This window comes from Elgaria multicarinata, chromosome 15 (genome assembly GCF_023053635.1).
Source record: "Elgaria multicarinata webbii isolate HBS135686 ecotype San Diego chromosome 15, rElgMul1.1.pri, whole genome shotgun sequence".
Classification (NCBI taxonomy): domain Eukaryota; kingdom Metazoa; phylum Chordata; class Lepidosauria; order Squamata; family Anguidae; genus Elgaria; species Elgaria multicarinata.
In genome coordinates this window covers 26,456,764-26,477,177 of record NC_086185.1, presented here as the reverse complement: position 1 = coordinate 26,477,177, position 20,414 = coordinate 26,456,764, and the positions used below count along the sequence as shown (strand labels likewise).

General features: G+C 46.3%; 1 protein-coding gene across 2 annotated transcripts in view; it reads right to left on the bottom strand.

The window, feature by feature from the left end:
* The window catches only part of DOCK11 (dedicator of cytokinesis 11), a 122,269-nt gene that overhangs the window by 1,103 nt on the left and 100,752 nt on the right, over positions 1-20,414 (bottom strand). For both annotated transcript variants that reach the window (XM_063141849.1, XM_063141850.1), the window contains 10 exons: positions 18,676-18,891; positions 18,538-18,595; positions 14,794-14,900; positions 13,517-13,639; positions 9,859-9,972; positions 8,772-8,918; positions 6,598-6,808; positions 4,865-5,055; positions 2,623-2,723; positions 244-382 (listed from right to left, as the gene is read on the bottom strand). In XM_063141849.1, the coding sequence (XP_062997919.1) occupies positions 244-382; positions 2,623-2,723; positions 4,865-5,055; positions 6,598-6,808; positions 8,772-8,918; positions 9,859-9,972; positions 13,517-13,639; positions 14,794-14,900; positions 18,538-18,595; positions 18,676-18,891 (1,407 nt within the window). The remainder of the gene's footprint in view (positions 1-243; positions 383-2,622; positions 2,724-4,864; positions 5,056-6,597; positions 6,809-8,771; positions 8,919-9,858; positions 9,973-13,516; positions 13,640-14,793; positions 14,901-18,537; positions 18,596-18,675; positions 18,892-20,414) is intronic.

Sequence of the window (20,414 nt, the reverse complement as noted above, 5' to 3'; positions counted from 1 at the left end):
GTTCAATATGCATCACATCCGAATGTACAACAATGTTTGCCTGCTTCAGCTCTGAATATATGGACATTGTAACAACAAATGAAGGAATACAGCACATTTATGATTTGGGGTTTTATTTTATTTTATTTCTCTTTTCCTTTTTTTGTCTCCTTTCTTCCTTTATATTCCCCGCCCCTCTACTTTGATTAAGCTTGAAGAGGCTCTGTGTACACTCGCTTTCAGAGAGGCCTGACTGCTTCCTACCTGTTCGTGTATGATGTCTGAAAGCTCTTTCACCATGTCCCTGAAGTTGGACTTTAGCTCTTCGTGGTATTCAGCTTGATCTTCCTTGATCAGCCGTTCGTTGAACTCGAGGGCAATTCCGCAGGCCTGAATAAACTTCCTGGAATGAGATTAAAAAACAAAATCCCGCAGGGTGTCATGGGATTTATGGGGCTTGCAATTCTTTGATCCAGGCCAGGGTTTCAGAATGCCATGGGCTACCTGAACCGTGTAGAGTAGCCACAAAAGAAACAGGCGGCCACTTTGCCTTCGGCATTTATTGGCTGGGATGGGCTAATCTTTAGGTGTACGTGAATGCAGGCAGGATCAAGTATTAATGTGTTTGGCCAGGCTCACAGATAAGCCACTGCCTTTTCCATTGCTGTCGAAGACGAATCCGGTTCGCCACAAAGGAATTCACCCCCGGAAGTTTGATTTATTTCTGCTTTTTGGGTCTGGGCGCAAGGCAGCTAATGTCAAATAAATACCGAGTACTTAATCATGTTTTTTTGGGATGGTGGTGGTTCAGTTTTTAATTCAGGTTAAAAAAAAGATTGTCTCTCCCTAGCTATCAGAAATTTAGGGAAACCGGTTACGGAGCCCAGTTTCTTAAATGCAGACCTACACAACCAAATGTTAGCAGGCTGCTCGTGGTAGAATAGGCCCGGCAAACCCCATGAAACCTGGCAACCATAAGCATGGTGCCTTTTGGAAATATTTGGCTTCAGCCAAGGCAGGAAACTTTGGAGATTAACATGATTTCTGTGCATCTGCTGAGGGCTTCTCACATATTGATGTATGTTTATATTTGATTCACAAATGCTGTGCCATGTCAACTTCCCTTGAGAACATGGCACAAGTCTGTACATATATTTAGAGGAGCACGTTCAGCAACACTGTTATACTGTAGCAAGAAGGCAAGAGTATAAATGCTATATCCATCATCATCACCCATCTTCAAATGAAGTTTCTAGCCCTTGTTGTGGAAAGATACATTTGAAATATGTGGGTTTGCCTAGTGAGATCTAGGAAGTCCACAGGACTGGGGATGGACTGAGCAGAATTTCCAGTGGTCCGGAGGGGGGGGGGCTGGGGCAGATCACAGAATCATAGAATAGCAGAGTTGGAAGGGGCCTACAAGGCCATCGAGTCCAACCCCCTGCTCAATGCAGGAATCCACCCTAAAGCATCCCTGACAGATGGTTGTCCAGCTGCCTCTTGAAGGCCTCCAGTGTGGGAGAGCCCACAACCTCCCTAGGTAACTGATTCCACCGTCGCACTGCTCTAACAGTCAGGAAGTTTTTCCTGATGTCCAGCCGGAAACTGGCTTCCTTTAACTTGAGCCCGTTATTCCGTGTCCTGCACTCTGGGAGGATCGAGAAGAGATCCTGGCCCTCCTCTGCGTGACAACCTTTTAAGTATTTGAAGAGTGCTATCATGTCTCCCCTCAATCTTCTCTTCTTCAGGCTAAACATGCCCAGTTCTTTGAATTTGGCATGCTGCAAGCCAGGGGTCTTGCTAGGCATAAGTCACAAATCTGAATAAAATCCACATATGCTAATTTATATCTATATATGCAAATGTAGAAATCATTACTAGGATTTGTTTTAACTGGACATTGTCTGTTTTTATGCTTTTTAAATTTTGTATATTTGTTTTTAATGTTCACAGTTTTAATCTCTGTAAACCGCCCAGAGAGCTTCGGCTATGGGGCGGTATATAAATGTAATAAACGTAAACGTAATAAATAATAAATAAATCTCACAGGATTTATAATAAATAAATCTCACGGTTCAGGTAGCCCACGGCATTCTGAAACCCTGGCCTGGATCTCACAGCCAGACAATTAATTTCTCATCCCCCAAAAAATCTCAAATACAATATATTCGTCAATTAATTTGCACTGTGCCCCAGATCATCTCAAACCAATGGGAAATCCCCCCCCCCATAAGCTTAATTGCCAATCAGGGAAAGATCTGGCATGTGAGTGCTGCAGCACACGGGAGGGGAGAATGTACCCTTCCCAGCTGCAAATCCCCTTGAAAATTGCCCACTGCTTGGCAATTAGGTTACGAAAAAACATTCCGTTGGCACCAGTGGATACTGAGGACTCTGGGGAGTAGATCCAAGGCTGGGCTGTCACGTCCCTGCGCTGGTATCACGGCCATGAGGTAGCACAGCATCCTGCCTGCCTTAGGCAGAGCCATAGAAGAGCCAGTTATGTGGGATGCTCAAAGACAAGCCATGTTAAGTCTGGCTCTGGCCACTGGGGACTCCCCCACCCACGTACGCCACGTTGTGTTCCATCAAAGAAGAGCTGCAGGGAATAAATGCCACCAACTGCAAATAAAATAACCCTACCTGAACATCTCTTTCAGTTCATTCACCTTCTTGGCTGGATACTTGCTGGAATGCTTGTCATCTAGGAAAGCCCGTGCGTATGCCAGTGGGCCGGCATTGACCTTGGAAACGACAACACGGAAGCTCAGTCGTGCGGATGCCAGCCAAGGAAGAAAAGAACCAGGGTGAAGCCGTGGGGAAAGCGCTCACGCAAAGGTCTGCTGGAGCCCAACGTCCTGCTTCCAACAGTGGTCAGCCAGCCGGCCGTCTCCGGAGAGCTCACGAGCAGGAGGGCACGCAATCAGTTAACTGTGCCTCCTGTACTTTCCGCCCCCCACCCCATCAATTAACATTCAGTAGGGTGACCATTTGAAAAGGAGGACAGGGCTCCTGTATCTTTAAGAGCTGCACAGAAAAGGGAATTTCAGCAGGTGTCATTTGTATGCATGCAGCACCTGGTGAAATCCCCTCTTCATCATAACAGTTAAAACTGCAAGAGCCCTGCCCTCCTTTGTATTTGGTCAAGAGGTCCCAGCTCCTGCAGCTTTAACTGTGGTGATGAAGAGGGAATTTCACTAGGTTCTGCTGAAATTCCCTTTTCTATGCAACTGTTAAACATACAGGAGCCCAGTCCTCCTTTCCATACGGTCACCCTAGCATTCAGTGGTATTCTGCCTCTGGTGCTTCCAGCCAGCCCTCATGACTAGTAGACAGATCCATCTTCCCTCACCTTGTCTAATCCCCCTGCTCCGTGCAGGCTCTGCCATGCAGGATGCAGCCACAGCATCCTTGACTGGTGGCCCTCCAGCTTCTGCTTGAAGACCTCCAAGGCCGGGAGAGCCCCCTCGTCCCCAGGTAATTAATTCCATGATCAAACCTGGGGCAGCAGGGGACACACCTTTTCCACGTGACATGCCTTGAGGTGTTCAAGGATTGCCATCATGTCCCCAAGGCTCTTCTCTTTCTGGGCTAGACAGGATGGCTGCACTACGGTGAAGTGCTGCGATTCTCAAACAGATACACAGAGGAGCATCCCTCATACCTTCACCTCCGTCTCCCTACTTTCCATCCCCTCCAGTGCTGCAGAGCACACATGAGCAGGCCCACCCTTTATGGGCTGCTCATGTCTGCTTCAATCCCTATTTCCATGTTTCCAAGCCACTAAAAATACCCAAGCACAAACAAGCGATGTGTGAATGCTCACAGTCCTGATCATGCCAAAGCAGCTGGAAATCGTGTTTATCACCATGACTACTGTTACAGCCTTGCCCTGGGGAGCTTAGAAAGAAAATCTCAGTCGTGGGGGAAAAAAGCCAGGATAACAAGGGGACTGAGGGTTAAAGCCATGGAGTAGCATCAGTGATTAAGAGCAGTGGTTCCCAAACTTTTTCAGGTCACCTCCCCCTTGGTTCCACAAACTCATGCCCAGCGCCCCCTACCCTACACTATAAAAATCATTATTCAGAATAGCGGTTTTCAATGACCCACTAAGGAAGATAATAACAATAAAATTCAAAACAGTAACAATTAATTGAATATTTATTCAAAATCCAATTACATCTTTTGCCTCCCTCCCTCGGCAAGCCTGGGGCAGGTGCTTCCCATTTAAAGGGGCCACGCTCCTCTGGATCCTGCTGGTTTGGGCGGACGGGCTGAGCAGCGGTGGCGGCAGCCGGTTAGAGGAGCTGAGCTGAGGAGCTGAGAATAAAAAAGGGGCCGTGCGCAGTCTTGCTGAGGGAGGGAAGGAAAAGAGAGCTAACACCTCTGTTTTGCAGCCGGCGTGGCGGGGCACACCAAGCACGGTATGTCTCTTCATTAGGGTTTTGGTGCTTTTGAAACATTTCAATTCACTGTTAAAAGGACTCTTCTTAAATGGTATTAATACATGTGTGGATTCTTGCCACATATGGCTTGGGACCAAACTACCTTCTCCCATAAAAATGTTCCTGGGTTTTAAGACCTTCTGGAGAGGCGCTTCTCGGAAAAGACCACCTCGAGCGCCCCCCTGCCGCCCCCTTGCCTCTTAACGCCCCCCCAATGCAATCCCACCGCCCCCAAGGGGGCAGTACCGCCCACTTTGGGAACCACTGATCTAGAGACCACCACTGGTGAAAAAAAAACAACATTTGGTAGGCTCAGAGGGCCCCAGTCCATCTACAGGGTTCTGAAAAGCTAGTTAATGATTTCTAGAAAGCAAATTTGCCTCCAGCCAACAGAGTAATTATCTCAAGCATGTGAGGGCAGCACATTCTCGGCCACTTACCTGCACCGAAACGGAGCCCTGTAGCTTCAGCTGAAGTTGGATCATGTCAACATCTGGGGAGGCACACTGCTGCTGCAACTCGGCCGTCTTGGCCTTGATTTCGTCAGTGGCCACGTCAATCGGCTTCAGGTTCACCTGCTGCTCGTAACTGACTGGGATTCTCTTTTTGACGTAGGGGAAAGCGTTGGACGCTGGATGGGAAGAGCAAACAGAGTTGGTGGCGCTATGTCCCTAAACGTGCCGTGTTCCGTTCAAAACAGCTCTCCCTTTCAGGGAAACGGCCCCATGTGGTTCCAATTTATTTATTCTTTTTTGAAAAACTTTGCTTAATCCCACTTTGTTTCTGGCGAGGAGCTCAAAGCAGCTAAGAGCATTAAAAAAACCCTGAAACAACTTCAAAACACAGTGAAACATTCCAAGAACACAGTCAGAAAAAAATAGGAGTCAAAGCAACATTCCCCATCTTATCAGTAGTAAAAGAAAAAGAAAAGTCAACATAGACTTAATCTATCTCAGAGGGCTTTTTAAAGAGCCACACGCCAGGTCTCTACAAAAGAACAGGACACATATAATTTATTTATTTTATTTATTAACAATATTTATATACCGCTCCCCACTGAAAATTTTGGAGTGGTATACAAGATAAAATAAAATAAAAACAGAACTAAACACTTTAAAATGGATTTTAAAAGAAGCAAAATGTACAGTGAACTGTGGCTGGTCATTAAGGAAAGGCTTCCTGGAATAATGACGTTTTCAGGAGGTGCCGAAAGGAATACAAGGTGGACGCCTGTCTGACCTCCAGAGGTAGGGAATTCCATAGGAGCGGGGCCACCACACTGAAGGCTCTTCCCCTGGTGGACTCCAATCGGAGGATGGGTCTATGTGGAACCACCAGGAGCAGGCCCTCGGATGACCTCAGTGACCAGGCAGGTTGGTAGGGGAGAAGGCAGTCTCTCAGGTATCACATATAATGACAGGGTCTCCCAGGCCTCCCTGGAAGGGGTGCTACAATTGAAAAGGCCCTTCTCACCCCACCAGCCATTATGAATGGAGATCATGAAAGGCAATCCTTAAGGTCCCTGGCCCCAGCTGTTCAAGGCTTTCAAGGTAAGAGCCAGCAGCATAAATGGAACCCAGAAATTAATAAGTAGTCAATGAAGATGGAATAGGACTGAATACTCTGGCTGGCTTCAGACAGCAGTCTGGCAACAATGCGTTGCACCAGCTCAAGTCTCTATTCAGGAACGTATAAAAAGTGCATTACAGTAAACCAGCCTGGAAGGTTTTAACGCAAGAAGCTTGGGCTAGGCATAGAATGAAGGTGATAAAGATGCTGAACTAATACTGCTGGACATGTTGCATTTATATCGTGCCGTGTTTCAACCCTTGCATCCACTAACGCTTTTAAGACTGACCTTTAAATAGATTTTCATGGATTAACCATCTAACATTCAATGCACTAAAAAGCTTTAGTTAGCCAATAGCTCCCCCTCTATGTAACATTCTGTGAATTTGTATATAAAGATGCAAAAATTATAGCATCAGTGGACCAACTTTTGGTTCTCCTATTGAACTTCCCTCCTTGGTCTCTGACTTTTCTGCCTGTTTCCCATCCTTCAATACCAATGGCTGATCTGCTCTGACATCACAGCAGGGTTTTGTAGCAGACGTGATTCCCCTCCCGCTCTGGTCTCTCCTCCAATATCCAGGGACAGGGGAGGCAAACTCACTGGTAAGGATCGTCCGCCTTTTGCACTGCTCTTCCACGCTCCCGTGCTTTTTCCCAGACAAAGTGTACGGCGTCTCAAACACAAATCGGTTGATGTTGTGGTTCCTCTCGAAATCTGTCTTCCTCTCCGAGAGCTCTTTCTCATCAAAGAAGGGCTTCAGGTAAGTCACTTGAATATGGGCGTATTTGGAATCCAGGTCTTTGGCATTCACCTGAAGGAAGAAATGGAAGCTGCTAACTGGAAAAGAAAGCGGCCCAACTCCGCTGTACACTATATTCAGGGGTCACTGTCCTGGTCATCGCTGATGCTCTCACGTGGGTGACCACCTCCCTCCAATCAAAGACAAGGTTGGTGGCAGCTAGGCTGACCCTATGAAAAGGAGGACAGGGCTCCTCCAGCTTTAACTGTTGTGATGAAGAGGGAATTTCAGCAGGTGCTACATGCATACCGATGGCACCTGCTGAAGTTCCCTTTTCTCTACAACTGTTAAACATACAGGAGCCCTGTCCTCCTTTTCATAGGGTCACCCTAGTGGCAGCCAGAGAGAGGGTCCTGTGAGCTGTGGCACCCCATAGAGAAGTCTTCCCAACTCCTCCGCTGTTCTCTCTAATGTACCAGGCAAAGTAGTTTTTATCCCTCCAGGCCTTTTAAATGGCATTTAACTAGTTTGGCAAAGCATCTCTTAAATGCAGTTTCGAAAGATCTGGTGAGCGTGCCTCCTGCCGTCTTAGTAATGGCTTCCTGTGTTTTGTTGTTTTCATACACACTGCACTTTCTTGTTCGTATTTCAGAAACATGCGCTTGGATCTTAGATGAAGGATGGCATCTGAATGCTTGGAATAAGTAACACAGAAAGGCTCTGGGCTGCCTTTGGATCTCAGCCTATGTGCTGGTGGTGCACTCCTGTGCCCAGAAGCAGGTATCTCCATTTAGAAGGTCTGGAAGATTTCCCCCTATTTCCCTGGTGCTGGAGATGTCCTTGGCTGGCTGTGATGACCTCATCCTAACCCATCCTTCCAGTTGGCTCTTCATGGACTCTGCCAGTCAATGGTCGACAGGCAACATGATAGGAGCTGCCTTCCTCAAGCTGTCTGATTGCTTCTCGCAGGCCCTTGCCGGGTCCTTCCTTCTACTTGACACCACAGGTCATGGTTTGTGATGTCCCTTGACCATTAGAGAGGGATTTCTGTCAGGGATTCCAAGCCCACCCTCTGAGGCTCAGAAGGGAGGGCTTTCTAAGTGGCGCACCCCTGGCCCTGGCCGGCTCTCCCAAGGGATGACCCCACTGCTCTCTTCCAAGTGCCAGGTGCTGATCATCCAGTTCTCCCAAGCATTTTAAAAGAAATAAATTCAAAGTGTTTTAGAATCACAGTAGAGTTGGAAGGGGCCTACAAGGCCATCGAGAATCCACCCTAAAGCATCCCTGACAGATGGTTGTCCAGCTGCCTCTTGAAGGCCTCTAGTGTGGGAGAGCCCACAACCTCCCTAGGGAGCTGATTTCATTGTCATACTGCTCTAACAGTCAGGAAGTTTTTCCTGATGTCCAGCCGGAATCTGGCTTCCTTTAACTTGAGCCCGTTATTCCGTGTTCTGCACTCTGGGAGGATCGAGAAGAGAGCCTGGCCCTCCTCTGTGTGACAGCCTCTCAAGTATTTGACGAGTGCTATCATGTCTCCCCTCAATCTTCTCTTCTCCAGGCTAAACATGCCCCATTGTTCCAGTCTCTCTTCATGGGGCTTTGTTTCCAGATCATCCTGTTTTTTTAGTATTGGGTTTTTTTACTATCCAAGTCCCTGCAACGTTATTTATTATCCTAGTCCTTGAAATCTGATATTGTATTGTATGCTGTTTGGGCATGTTTATTAGTTTTATATTGTTGATTTTATTGCGACTTTATTTCTATTTTTATCATTATTGTAATTTAACAAACAAACAAACAAACAAACAAACAAATAAATAAATCGTAAGCCTATCTTATTTTACTGATGGCATACAAGCCGCTCCAGGAGCCTTTTTGGCTGAGGATCAGGATAAATATACCTTAAATATACCCTAAATAAATAAATAGGTACTCATTGGAACAACATCTCCATTCCTTTCTGAAATGCCCACTCCTGTATTTGTTATGGTGGGATGGGAGGGGGGGGGGTCTGCCGAGAGCATTTTGATGTCACCTTATTTGAATCCTGGATGATTTTGACGTTGTCGGCTCCAAATTTCTCCCCATAAAGTTTCAGCAGCCGCAAGGAGATCTCTGACAGGCCCGTTAACTTGGGCTCCTTGTAGATGTATTCTTTGCCATCCTCTTCTTCAAAGAAAGCCTGTCATTGATCAGAAATGGACTAAAAATAACACACTTAGAAAGGGCTTCAGAAACAACGTGGCAAATGTATATTGATTGTCGTCCTCAAAACTACCTGTACGAGAGAGTTCTATGGAAGAAGCAACGAATGTGGTGCTGGGTGCAGCATTCCACTTCTTGAGAACCTCCTTTCATTTTTTTAAAAAAACATTCCTAGTCCTCCTGGTTGTAAAACTACGCTTCAAAGTGTATAACCAATGACCTGGTTTGCCCGACCTAACAGCCCATCATGGCTTAATTTACCCAGGGGGTTGCTGTGACTCATGATGTTGTGCGAACCTGGTCAACAGGGGTTATTTGAGGGTTAAACATTGTCTGTTTTAGGGTTAAGTGAGGGTTGTTTAACCCTCAAATAACACCAACCAGCTGGGTTCGCATGACACGACAAGCTAGGCTACCCCCAGTTGGGGCTTGCATATTCACCATGGCAGCTGGTACGTACTGCAGCTCCTCATGGGTAAATTAACCCAGGATGGGCTGTCGTATCATGCAAACCGACCCAATGTCAACTCAAATCATAGAAGCCTGGGGAGTGAACGAGTAGGATTAATATTTCCAGTGGATGGGGGGGACAGGATTTACCTCCCCACCCTTCCTTACTACCCAGAATAAATTATGCAAAGCAGCAAGCAAAAGAGGAGAAATGGTGCAAATTCCCTCCACCTGCATAATTTAAAAAGCGTACAGAAGCCAGCTCTTACTGATGCAAAATTTGGAGGGTCTGGGCAAGGCTTCCAACTTCCTTTCCATGGCATGTACACATCGTCCCACTTGTGCTTAGCGCAGAGAAAAAGGACCGATTCACAAAGAAGGCTTGAGATCAAGGCCTCTGCAGCGGATCAATACCGCTGTCAAGTGGATCCACGCAACACATTTCACGGGCAGGCTGATGCGCTTACCTGTCCGTAAAAAGCCACCCGGAAATACGTGCCCAGCAGCCTCTTTTTGGTCTGCATCACCTCCAGAATTTTGGTGTAAGTGCCATGGAGCGTCCGGTACAGCTGGGTAAGTTTCTGAAGACAAAACACACACGAAAAATAACCAACTGAGAGCCAGTGTGGTGTAGTGGTTAGAGAGTTGGACTGGGAGTCGGGAGATCTGGGTTCTAGTCCCCACTCAGCCAAGGAAACCTTCTGGGTGACTTTTGGCCAGTCACAGGCGGGATCTACACCACTGCTTATAACGGTTTATAATGGTTATGACAACTGTTCAGGCCCAGGACACATTACATATACAGTTTTCAAACCGTTTTTAAAGTGTGGTATCCTGCTTGGTGTCGATCTGGCCACAGACTCTCAGCCCAACCTCTACCTCACAGGGTTGTTGTTGTGAGGATAAAATGGAGAGGAGGATTATGTATGCCGCCTTGGGTTTCTTGGAGGAAAAAAAGGCGGGATATAAATGCAATAATAAATAAATAAACTGCTGAATATTATCCCAAGTGATCATGCTTCCGCGTTAAAGATTTACTTCTGAGATGTTTAAATGTCTTTGAGGCCTTGAGATGGAGCTGTCCCTGCATAATAAGCAACGTTCAGGGTTTTACTGGCTGCGCAGTTGTTTTGCAAGTTCTCCAGAAAATGCAATTTTGCTGCCCCAAGATCAGTTTGGACACAGTAGGCGGCCCCTGGATAGCCTGGAAGGGAAAGCTATTGATGGTTACCAGTCCTGATGGCTAGGTGCTACCTTCAGTATCAGAGGCAGTAAGCCTGTGTGCATCAGTTGCTGGGGAACATGGGTGGGAGGGTGCTGTTGCCCCCGTGTCCTGCTTGTGGGTCCTTGCTTGACCAATGTGCGAACACAGTAATGGACTAGATGGACCCTCAGTATGATCCAGCATGGCAGGTCTTAGGCTCACATTCATTCCTGCTTGTCCACGATCCTGCTACTTTCCCATGGCAATAATTACTTCTCACTAGAGATGTGAAGGCCTGGGGGGGAAAAACCCGGAAAAATTCGGGGGGAAAACGTCCCTGTCCCCCATTCCCCCCCCCCGAAGACTTTTTTTGGTTTTTCCCCCCCAAAAAATGAAGAAAAAATGAAGAAAAAATGGCTTATAGAATGTTTTATTTTAGCATGATGAATAAAATGTTTAAGACATAAATAATTTTCTTTGTTACTAACGTTGATGGTTTCTTCTGTTTGTGTTTTTAAATTGTATTTTGCCTGCTCCTCATAAACTGGCAAAACCAAAGAGGTCCCTTACAGTTCAGGAGCTTGTAGCTCCATTTGTTATATATAAAAAACACACCCCAAAATGCAAACATTTTAAAATGTAAATGCAATTTGTAATAATTGTTTGAATACACTGTACTTTTAATATAGCAAATGTGATAACTTTACGCCAAACCAACTTGTACATAATTACATTTGATGTTCGTAAAGTAACAAAGGGACTTTCAATCTGTAAAAAAGTGCTAATATTGCATCCCCCCCCCCAATTTTTCAAAAAAGAAATACACACACACGCTCCCCCTGCCCCATGGCTTCAAAATTTCTGGAAATTTTACCTCTCTACTCCTCACTCAGAGGCCCTGCAGCTGGCCCCCAATTCCTTCTCCTTAACCAAAAGGCCTAACTAGTCACTGTTGGGAGGGGGGGGGGGCGAGGCACGTGGCTGCTTTCAGACCACATTTCCCCGATAAAATTCAGGAAAAGAACACAGGACATGACATCATCACTCTTCCCCCAGCCTTGTTCCATTTCATTGGCTCGCACTTGCAGGGGGCGGGGCAAGGAAACGCAACAGGCCACGACATGACATGACACAGTTCTTTTACTAGCAAGGGAGGTACATGGGGAAGGAACGTGGGAAGTTGCCTGAAATGCACACATACACAACTCGTGCGTAGGGAGCTGATTTAGACCATGGGTCCACCTAGTGCAATACTGCTTCTCTCAAACTGGTACCCTTCAGGTCTTTTCAGCTCCCATGAACTCCAGATGAGGTGTAGAGCTTTTCTACACAAGGTTGTTAATCGCTGTATCTACTTTAGGTTTGGCAGAACTGAGATCCAAGCACGACACGAAGAGCTTTTCCTTTCATGTTTCCCCCCTACAGAACCTCTAGGTGGCGCTGCGCTATAGCAGAACAGCACAAATACACAACTAGAAAGAGGGCTTTCAGAAATAATACCCCATTTTCCCTGTTCTAACCCCCCCCCCCAAAACACTAGGAAAGTGCTCTGAAAAAATAGAAGCGAAACTGGAGGATTACTCCTAAATGACTGCGAGTAAGGAATCACAAGCGCCCAATAAATGACCACATCACACCAGTCCTTTTCCAACTTCACTGGCTGCCAGTCCAGGTCTGGAACGGATTCAAAGTGCTGATATTAACATTTAAAGCCTTAAACGGTTGGGGGCCAGGCTATCTGAAGGAACGCCTCCTCCCATATGTACCTGCCCGTACCTTAAGATCAGCCTCAGGGGTCCTTTTCCGTGAGCCCCTGCCGAAGGAAGTAAGGCAGGTGGCTACCAGGAGGAGGGCCTTCTCTGCTGTGGCACCCCGGCTGTGAAATGAGCTCCCTAAGGAGGTTCGCCTGGCATCTACGCTATATTCTTTTAGACGCCTTTTTATTCTCTCAGCATTTTAACAGTCTATAAATTTAATTTTAACTGGGCTGTTTCACATTTGTATTTTAAATTTGTATTTCTGCACTGCTGATGATTATCCTGGTTGTGCTTTTGCATTGTATTTTATATCATGTTTTTTATACTGCTTGTTTTATAGTTTGAATGGATTTAATTTCTGTGAACCGCCCAGGGGGCTTCGGCTATTGGGCGGTATAGAAATGCAATAAATAAATAAATAAATGCCTAGTGTAGAAAAGCTTGTAACCTTTCACAATTCAAGGGCGCCAGAAAGGGGAACGCTGGTCTGCTTTGACAGGCAATGGCTCTCCCGGGGCTCAGGCAGAGAAGGGGCTTCTACCTCATTCTCTCCTCTCTCATCTCACACTATTGCCCCGCTCGTGCTCTTCGCTCCTCTGACGCCATGTTTCTCACCTGCCCAAGGGTCTCTACTTCCCTTGCTCGGCTTCGTCCATTTTCTTCTGCTGCCCCTTACGCCTGGAACGCTCTTCCAGAACATTTGAGAACGACAAGTTCAATCACAGCTTTTAAAGCTCAGCTAAAAACTTTTCTTTTTCCTAAAGCTTTTACAACTTGATTTTGTTCTGACTTTATACTGCTAGTTTTACCCTACCCTGTGCCTGTTTGGTGCATTCTCTTCCCCTCCTTATAGTTTTAGTATGATTTTATTAGAATGTAAGCCTATGTGGCAGGGTCTTGCTATTTACTGTTTTACTCTGTACAGCACCATGTACACTGATGGCGCTATATAAATAAATAAATAAATAATAATAATAATAATAATAATAATAATAATAATAATAACTGTAGTAGCCGGGGATTGAACCCAAGACCTTCCAGTAGCCGGGGATTGAACCCAAGACCTTCCGTATGCAAAAGCAACATCTGATGGACAATTTGGACCTTGCACCTTCCTTCTGCAGAATTCCCAGTAGGCGATTAAGCCAGCTTTAGGGTCACTACCTCAAACTCGCGCCGCTTTTCATAGATGGGGATGATCAACTTGGAAATCTCCGAGATGGTTTCGTAACGCTCTGCTTTCCACAGGCCGTCAACGCACTGCTCCAGCAGTTCCACCAGGACCTCCTGAAGATGACATTAAAGAAAAGGGGAAGCTGCTGATATCCGAGTGTTGTTTTGAGCAGACATTTACCAACGAAGAAGGAAATGGAGAACTAGGTCAGTGGATTCCTAGGGTTGGTTCCAGCCCACGTTAGTCGCACTTGCGTGCCACTGAAATCCGCGTGAAAAGTTAGTTACCTTAAAGCTCTTACTGCTAGGAGAAGCTTTAGGAGAAGCAGCAAAGCTGGGGAACCCCCAAATAATTGGGGGAAAGGCGGTGGAGCCAGGGAAGGGGGGCATCTGGAGAACCTTGAAGGACCTGACTAGGATCCTAGGCAGGCTGGATTGGGACCCTGGGCATGAGGTTCTGCCCCCCCCTCCCCAACCCAGAAATAGACAGTTGGTGGAGGACGCTTGAGAAAAAGAAACCTCTGGAGTAGGAAGGAGCAGATATCCATGGCAGGCAAAGTAATAGACCACGACAAGACGGCTTTCTCCTCTCTACTTGGCCAGGTGGCCTCACCTGGTGTCACATCATTCAGTGGCATCAGACATGATGCTTGGGGCCTCCACGTCTAGTCTAGAGAGGGTTTGTTAGACTGGGCAGGTCTCTTGCTCAAAGCGGTTTATAACAGCAACAGACAAATGCAGAAATAAGCAAGAAAATCTAATAACCAAACTGAACTGCCTTCAAACAGAAGGCAAGAAAAAACAAAGGGGGGGGGAGGCTCAAAACCCTTGCAAAAAGAAACCAAAGGGCTAGCTCTATTTACTGGGAGTGGTCTTATTATCAGTGGTGCGGAACCACACGCATACTAGATCTGGCCTTCCTGGAGGTCCAACCCTGCCATTCAGGGGTTCCCCAGACGGCCGCAACGTCTTTGCCCTGACCGCCAAATGTTTAATGGTTTCCTGCTTTTGCTTGCCCTCCGCCATTTTAAAAGGTTGAAATGTCTCTCCTAAGACTTCGTTACTAGAGACTTACACTAAAATCTGCTAGTATTTTTGCCCTGACCCCACCCTATTTTGCCTCTGGTCCCGCCCCCCCCCCCCCGAATGCAACCCCCAAGAGCTTCCCCAAAATTGAAGTCATCCCTTGGTTTGGTTTCGCAGAACTTTTGCACAGAAGAAATTGCGTTCTTACATTTATCTTGCCCAATCAAGTAAGTCTCCCTTACCTCGCTGTAATGAACGTCCATCATCCCAGCGTCTTCTTTCATCGCACCTTCTTCATCAATATTGGGCGTAATTTTCTTGAAAGTCAAGCATCCAGAAGGAAATAATTCTACAGACAGGAGAGAAGAAAGAGAGAGGGAACACATTTGTTGACGTGATTCAGATCAAAGAGTTTAACGAAACAAGGGGACATTCATTGATTTGATTTCAACCCCACTTTTCTACCAAGCAAATGGAGATGAATGCAGTTAACCAATTCAACATCAAAGCCCTATGAAGAGAGACTGAAAGAAGTGGGCATGTTTAGCCTGGAGAAGAGAAGATTGAGGGGAGACATGATAGCACTCTTCAAAGACTTAAAAGGTTGTCACACAGAGGAGGGCCAGGATCTCTTCTCGATCATCCCAGAGTGCAGGACACAGAATAATGTGCTCAAGTTACAGGAAGTCAGATTCCAGCTGGACATCAGGAAAAACTTCCTGTTAGAGCAGTACAACAATGGAACCAGTTACCTAGGGAGGTCATGGGCTCTCCCGCACTAGAGGCATTCAAGAGGCAGCCCTGAGACAGGTACGCTTTAAGGTGGATTCCTGCACTGAGCAGGGGGTTGGACTCGATGGCCTTATAGTCCCCTTCCAACTCTACTATTCTATGGTTCTATAAGAAGTAAAAGAACTGGAGATGCCAGGGATCGAATCATGAATTCAGCTTTTGACATCGCCAGGATAAACAAACAGTCCCTGGAAAGTCCATTTTAATCAGAGCAACAACCAGCCCTAAACCACAATGCTTGTTCCCTGTTCTATTCCAAACCCACAACAACTTTGGCCAGGTCAGTGAGTCCTGGCAAGGGTCCCACTTCTCTCTTTTTAAAAAATGAATTTATTAATAAATATATGGATGTATACATTTTTTTCCCATTGCAAGAGGAAGAAAAAAAGGGGAAATTGTAGTCGCAAAACAGAAGTTCCACAGTGACAGAAACATTGAGGGGAGACATGATAGCACTCTTCAAATACTTAAAAGGTTGTCACACAGAGGAGGGCCAGGATCTCTTCTCGATCATACCAGAGTGCAGGACATGGAATAATGGGCTCAAGTTACAGGAAGCCAGATTCCGGCTGGACATCAGGAAAAACTTCCTGACTGTTAGAGCAGTGCGACGGTGGAATCAGTTACCTAGGGAGGTTGTGGGCTCTCCCACACTAGAGGCCTTCAAGAGGCAGCTGGACAAGCATCTGTCGGGGATGCTTTAGGGTGGATTCCTGCATTGAGCAGGGGGTTGGACTCAATGGCCTTGTAGGCCCCTTCCAACTCTGCTATTCTATGATTCTATGATTCTATGATAATGTACATTTCCCAAGAAACATTATTTCCCTGACTGTTTTACGCCTTCCATGAATTTAATTATGCCCTAGGCCAACCTGACTAAAATACCTCTACTTCATCTGATTTATTTTTCTGCACAATACAAGTCCTAGAGCAGTTGGCCAAAACTTTCCGGGCAAAGTACAAAGTGTTGGTCATTACTTTTAAAGCTCTACATGGTTTGGATCCAGGTTACCTGTGGGATTGCCTTCTTCCGTACAGTCTGCCCCGCACACTTGGGAACTCTGGGAAGAATTTACTTCAGCCAGCCAAAACTAGGCTGACAACTGTTACCCAGAGAACCTTTTCTTCTGTTGCCCCCAGACTGTAAAATGATCTGCCGGAGGAGATTCGTCAACTTAACTCTCTCTCCGAGTTTAAGACGGCTCTAAAGACTAGCCTCTTCCGGCAGGCCTACCCAGATGAATTTTAAACCAAGAATTTTAAGATGTCTTGATCGTTTTTTGATATTGTATTGGTTTTATATGCTCTTTTAATTAATTTTATGTATTTGATTTATATTGTATTGTTGTACTAATGTTGTACCCTGCCTCGATCCAAATGGATAGGCAGGTAAGAATTATTATTATTATTATTATTATTATTATTATTACTACTACTACTATTATTGTTGTTGTGGTGGTAGTTGCACTTCTCTGCATCTTTCCAAGTTCTACAGTTTCCCAGTTTTTGAAATAGGGTGAAATTAGTTCTCAAGGGTGTAGTTGGGAGTCCTGCCTTGGTTTCCATCTCCCTCTTTTGACCCTCTGGCATCTAGGCCAAGATGCAGGTGGGGTGGGGGGTGGGGAACCAGAAGTAGGAACGCCAGACATCTTTCCCTCTGAGGATTTAAAGTCCAGGACCTCTGCTCTTAGGGGACTGATCGCATAGCTTGATATGTTGGGGCAAGTGAGCTTAAAGGAGGCTTTTGACCTCAGAAATTCTGCAGTGAGGATTGAGGGGGACTGGTCCCTCTAATTCCTGCAGCACTAGCTCCTCCTCTATAGCAAGACTTTGATGATCAGCCCCTAGGGTCCACTAAGAGAGCAACCAATCCATTCCCTTGTGATTAATTGCTTCGTGATCAAGCTGGCCTGAGGGCTGTTCAGCCCCTCTTCAATAAACTGCTCCATGAAGGCAAAGAGAAGTAGCCTCTGTGAAAGGATGCTTTGCTGCGCGTTGCCCCATGAGAGCTACACGCTGGATGGTCTTCAGGCAAAACTATCTCTTCCTCCTGGCCAGCTCCAGAGATGGTCCCTCTTTCTCTAGATAGTGCCATTGCTCCACTAGGGTGACCATATGAGAAGGAGGGCAGGGCTCCTGTATCTTTAACAGTTGTTAACAGAATTTCCGCAGGTGTCATTTGTATATATGGAGAACCTGGTGAAATTTCCTCTTCATCACCACAGTTAAAGCTGCAGGTGCCCTGCCCTCTTTTAAATCTGGTCACTCTAGTATAGCTCCTGCAGCTTTAACTGTGGTGATGAAGAGGAAATTTCACCAGGTTCTCCATATATACAAATGACACCTGCTGAAATTCCCTTTTCTATGCAACTGTTAAAGATACAGGAGCCCTGTCCTCCTTTTCATATGGTCACCCTATGCTCCACCCACCAAGTGATCAGTTGACACTCCACTGAGGCCTTAGCTAGACCTATCTTTTAGCCCGCAACAGAGGAGGGAAGATCCTGCGATGTGTTTATCACAAGGTCCCTCCTCTGGCTGCATGTGACGTGTGACAACCTCAGAAGGAGAGGTGTCGCGCCCGCCATTTTTAAAGTTTTTAAAGAGATAGCAGCGCACGAACGCTCATGCGCTAAAGGTCTGTTTTTTAAAAAAATTGAATTATTTTCCCCACTCCCCCCCACCCTACCCCCGATGGGCACAGCACGGCTCACGGCTCTGCGCAAGGAATCGCAGGGAGCAGGGTCAACCTGGGGCACCTGGCCACACGTTCCGCGGTCTCGGGCTCAGCCTGGGACCGTGGAAAAACCAGGGGGGCTCTATCCCGGGGCAAGGGAGGGATGATCCCTCCCTGATCCCAGGATCCCCTGTGCGTCATGTGGACGCACAGGGATGATCCCGGGGTTCGCCCCGGGATAAAGCCCCGTCTAGCTATGGCCAGAGCCCTTGCTCACTCCCCCTCTCAGATAGCTTGAGGTCCTCCCTCCGTCCAAAAGGGCTTCAGTGGAATTGACTCTGGTTCACGCAATCCGTTACAAAACCAAGAAAACACAGCAAAGATGATGCAACCATTACCAACAAAACAAAGCAAACCCTCTCCAGACCCCAAACACAACCACACACACACCCTGGAACCCAGAACCCTCCTTTCAAAACGTCCCCCACCCCCATCCCTTCCCATATCAGACACTTACTTTTTCTGTGAAGGAACTCTGCTACCAGCGCCGCGATGTGAACGTAGCACATGGCTGCCTGCAAAACAAGGGGCAGAGATCAGGGCGGTGAAGCAACGCTTCTGGCGACTCATCAAGGCGGGCAGCCAAAGCAACTACCTCGGAGAAGTCTCCGTTCTTGACATGGATCTTGGCCATGCTGTCCAGCCACGTCTTCCTCAGCTCCGGGGTGCTGGCGTAGGACTTGGCCAAGCTATACTGCAGGTCGACCAGCATCTCGGGATCCTTCTCGTGCTCCTTCATCTGAGCCGTGGCCATCAGCACCGTCCGGATCCTCTTGGTCAAGTCTTTGACTTCAGAAGGAAAGGCCGTTGCCTGCTCCCAAAAGAGAGGCTGGGTCAGGGCGGACCGATGCGACAGCTCTACGAACAGATCTCCTGAAGTTTTAATTTTCACTTAAAAAAAGAGAAGGGGCTGTCCCACCTCACTTTGACATGACAGCACCACTGGGGAAGGGGATGTGTCCCCATTTAAAACATTTATATCCCGCCCTATATCAGTAAGATCTCAGGGCGGCGTACAAATAAAAGCATACAGTATAAAAACAGTAAATATACACAGCTAAAAACAAATTAAACCATAAACCAAGTTAGAACAATATATATTTTAAAAGCAGTAAAACTATTAAAACAGTTAAAACAATGTGCCTAGTGAATTCAACCATTAAAAGCTTTGTTAAAAAGCGATGTTTTCATTTGGCGCCGGAATAAAATCAGCGTTGGCGCCAGTCGGGCCTCCAAGGGGAGGGCATTCCATTTTCTTTTCCTCTGTCTCATGAAATTTTATTTTGAAACAAAAAGAATATACAGACTAATTAATCACAATCACTAAAGAAACAAAGGAATTCACTAATTATAAATCTGAGTCTAACGATGACACTCCAAATATTTTGGAGCTGCTCCCTCAAGACCCGTGACTGCTTTTCAGTTAAGAAATGGAGTTGGGAGACTGTATCCATGCCCTAGCTAACCTCCAGGATTGGCTACTGTATAGCTCACTACGTGGGGCAGCCTTGAAAAGAGTCCAGAAATGTCCGTTTGTCCAAAATGTTTCTCCCAGATTGGTAGTGAGGGCTAACAAAATGGATGGCATTGTGCCAGTTTGGTGTCAGTTTCATGGCCTGTGGGTTTGCTTCTGGGCTCAATTCAAGTGTCGGCATTAACCTTTAAAGCAGCCTTCCTCAACCTGGGGCGCTCCAGATGTGTTGGACTGCACCTCCCAGAATGCCCCAGCCAGCTAGCTGGGGCATTCTGGGAGGTGCAGTCCAACACATCTGGAGCGCCCCAGGTTGAGGAAGGCTGCTTTAAAGCCTTTTTGAATCAAGAATGGAGCAAACTCTGCATCCTGAAACAATCATACATTGTTTCTACCGTGCCAGATTTCCCCTGCATGTTTTATAGATTTCTGAGCTTATAGCTACAGTGTAAAGGGTTAGAAACTTTCTTCTTTTCTTTCTTTGTTGCTTTACTTCTTTTGGGGGAGGCAGAATCATGAAGGCTGAGATTGTGAAGAAAATTAGTTCTGTGCCAAAACCCAAACTGCACCGAATCCACAGGCCTGGACACATCACACATCTACACAACCTGTCACAGCATTTGGCATTAGACAAAGGCTGCAAGAAGTAGAAAGAGGGGAAAAAACACCAAAACGCTGGTACTGAAAAGAGAGTAAAACACTGGTGTTCGATGAAGTAAATGAATGGTTTTAATAGTTTTCTTTCAAAAATTATTCAACGATTAACTTGACAGTCTTTTAGAATTTAAAAAAGCAATAAAGACTGATCTATTCCGGCAGGCCTATCCAGTGAAATTTTAGAATGTTTTCAGGATGTTTTAAAG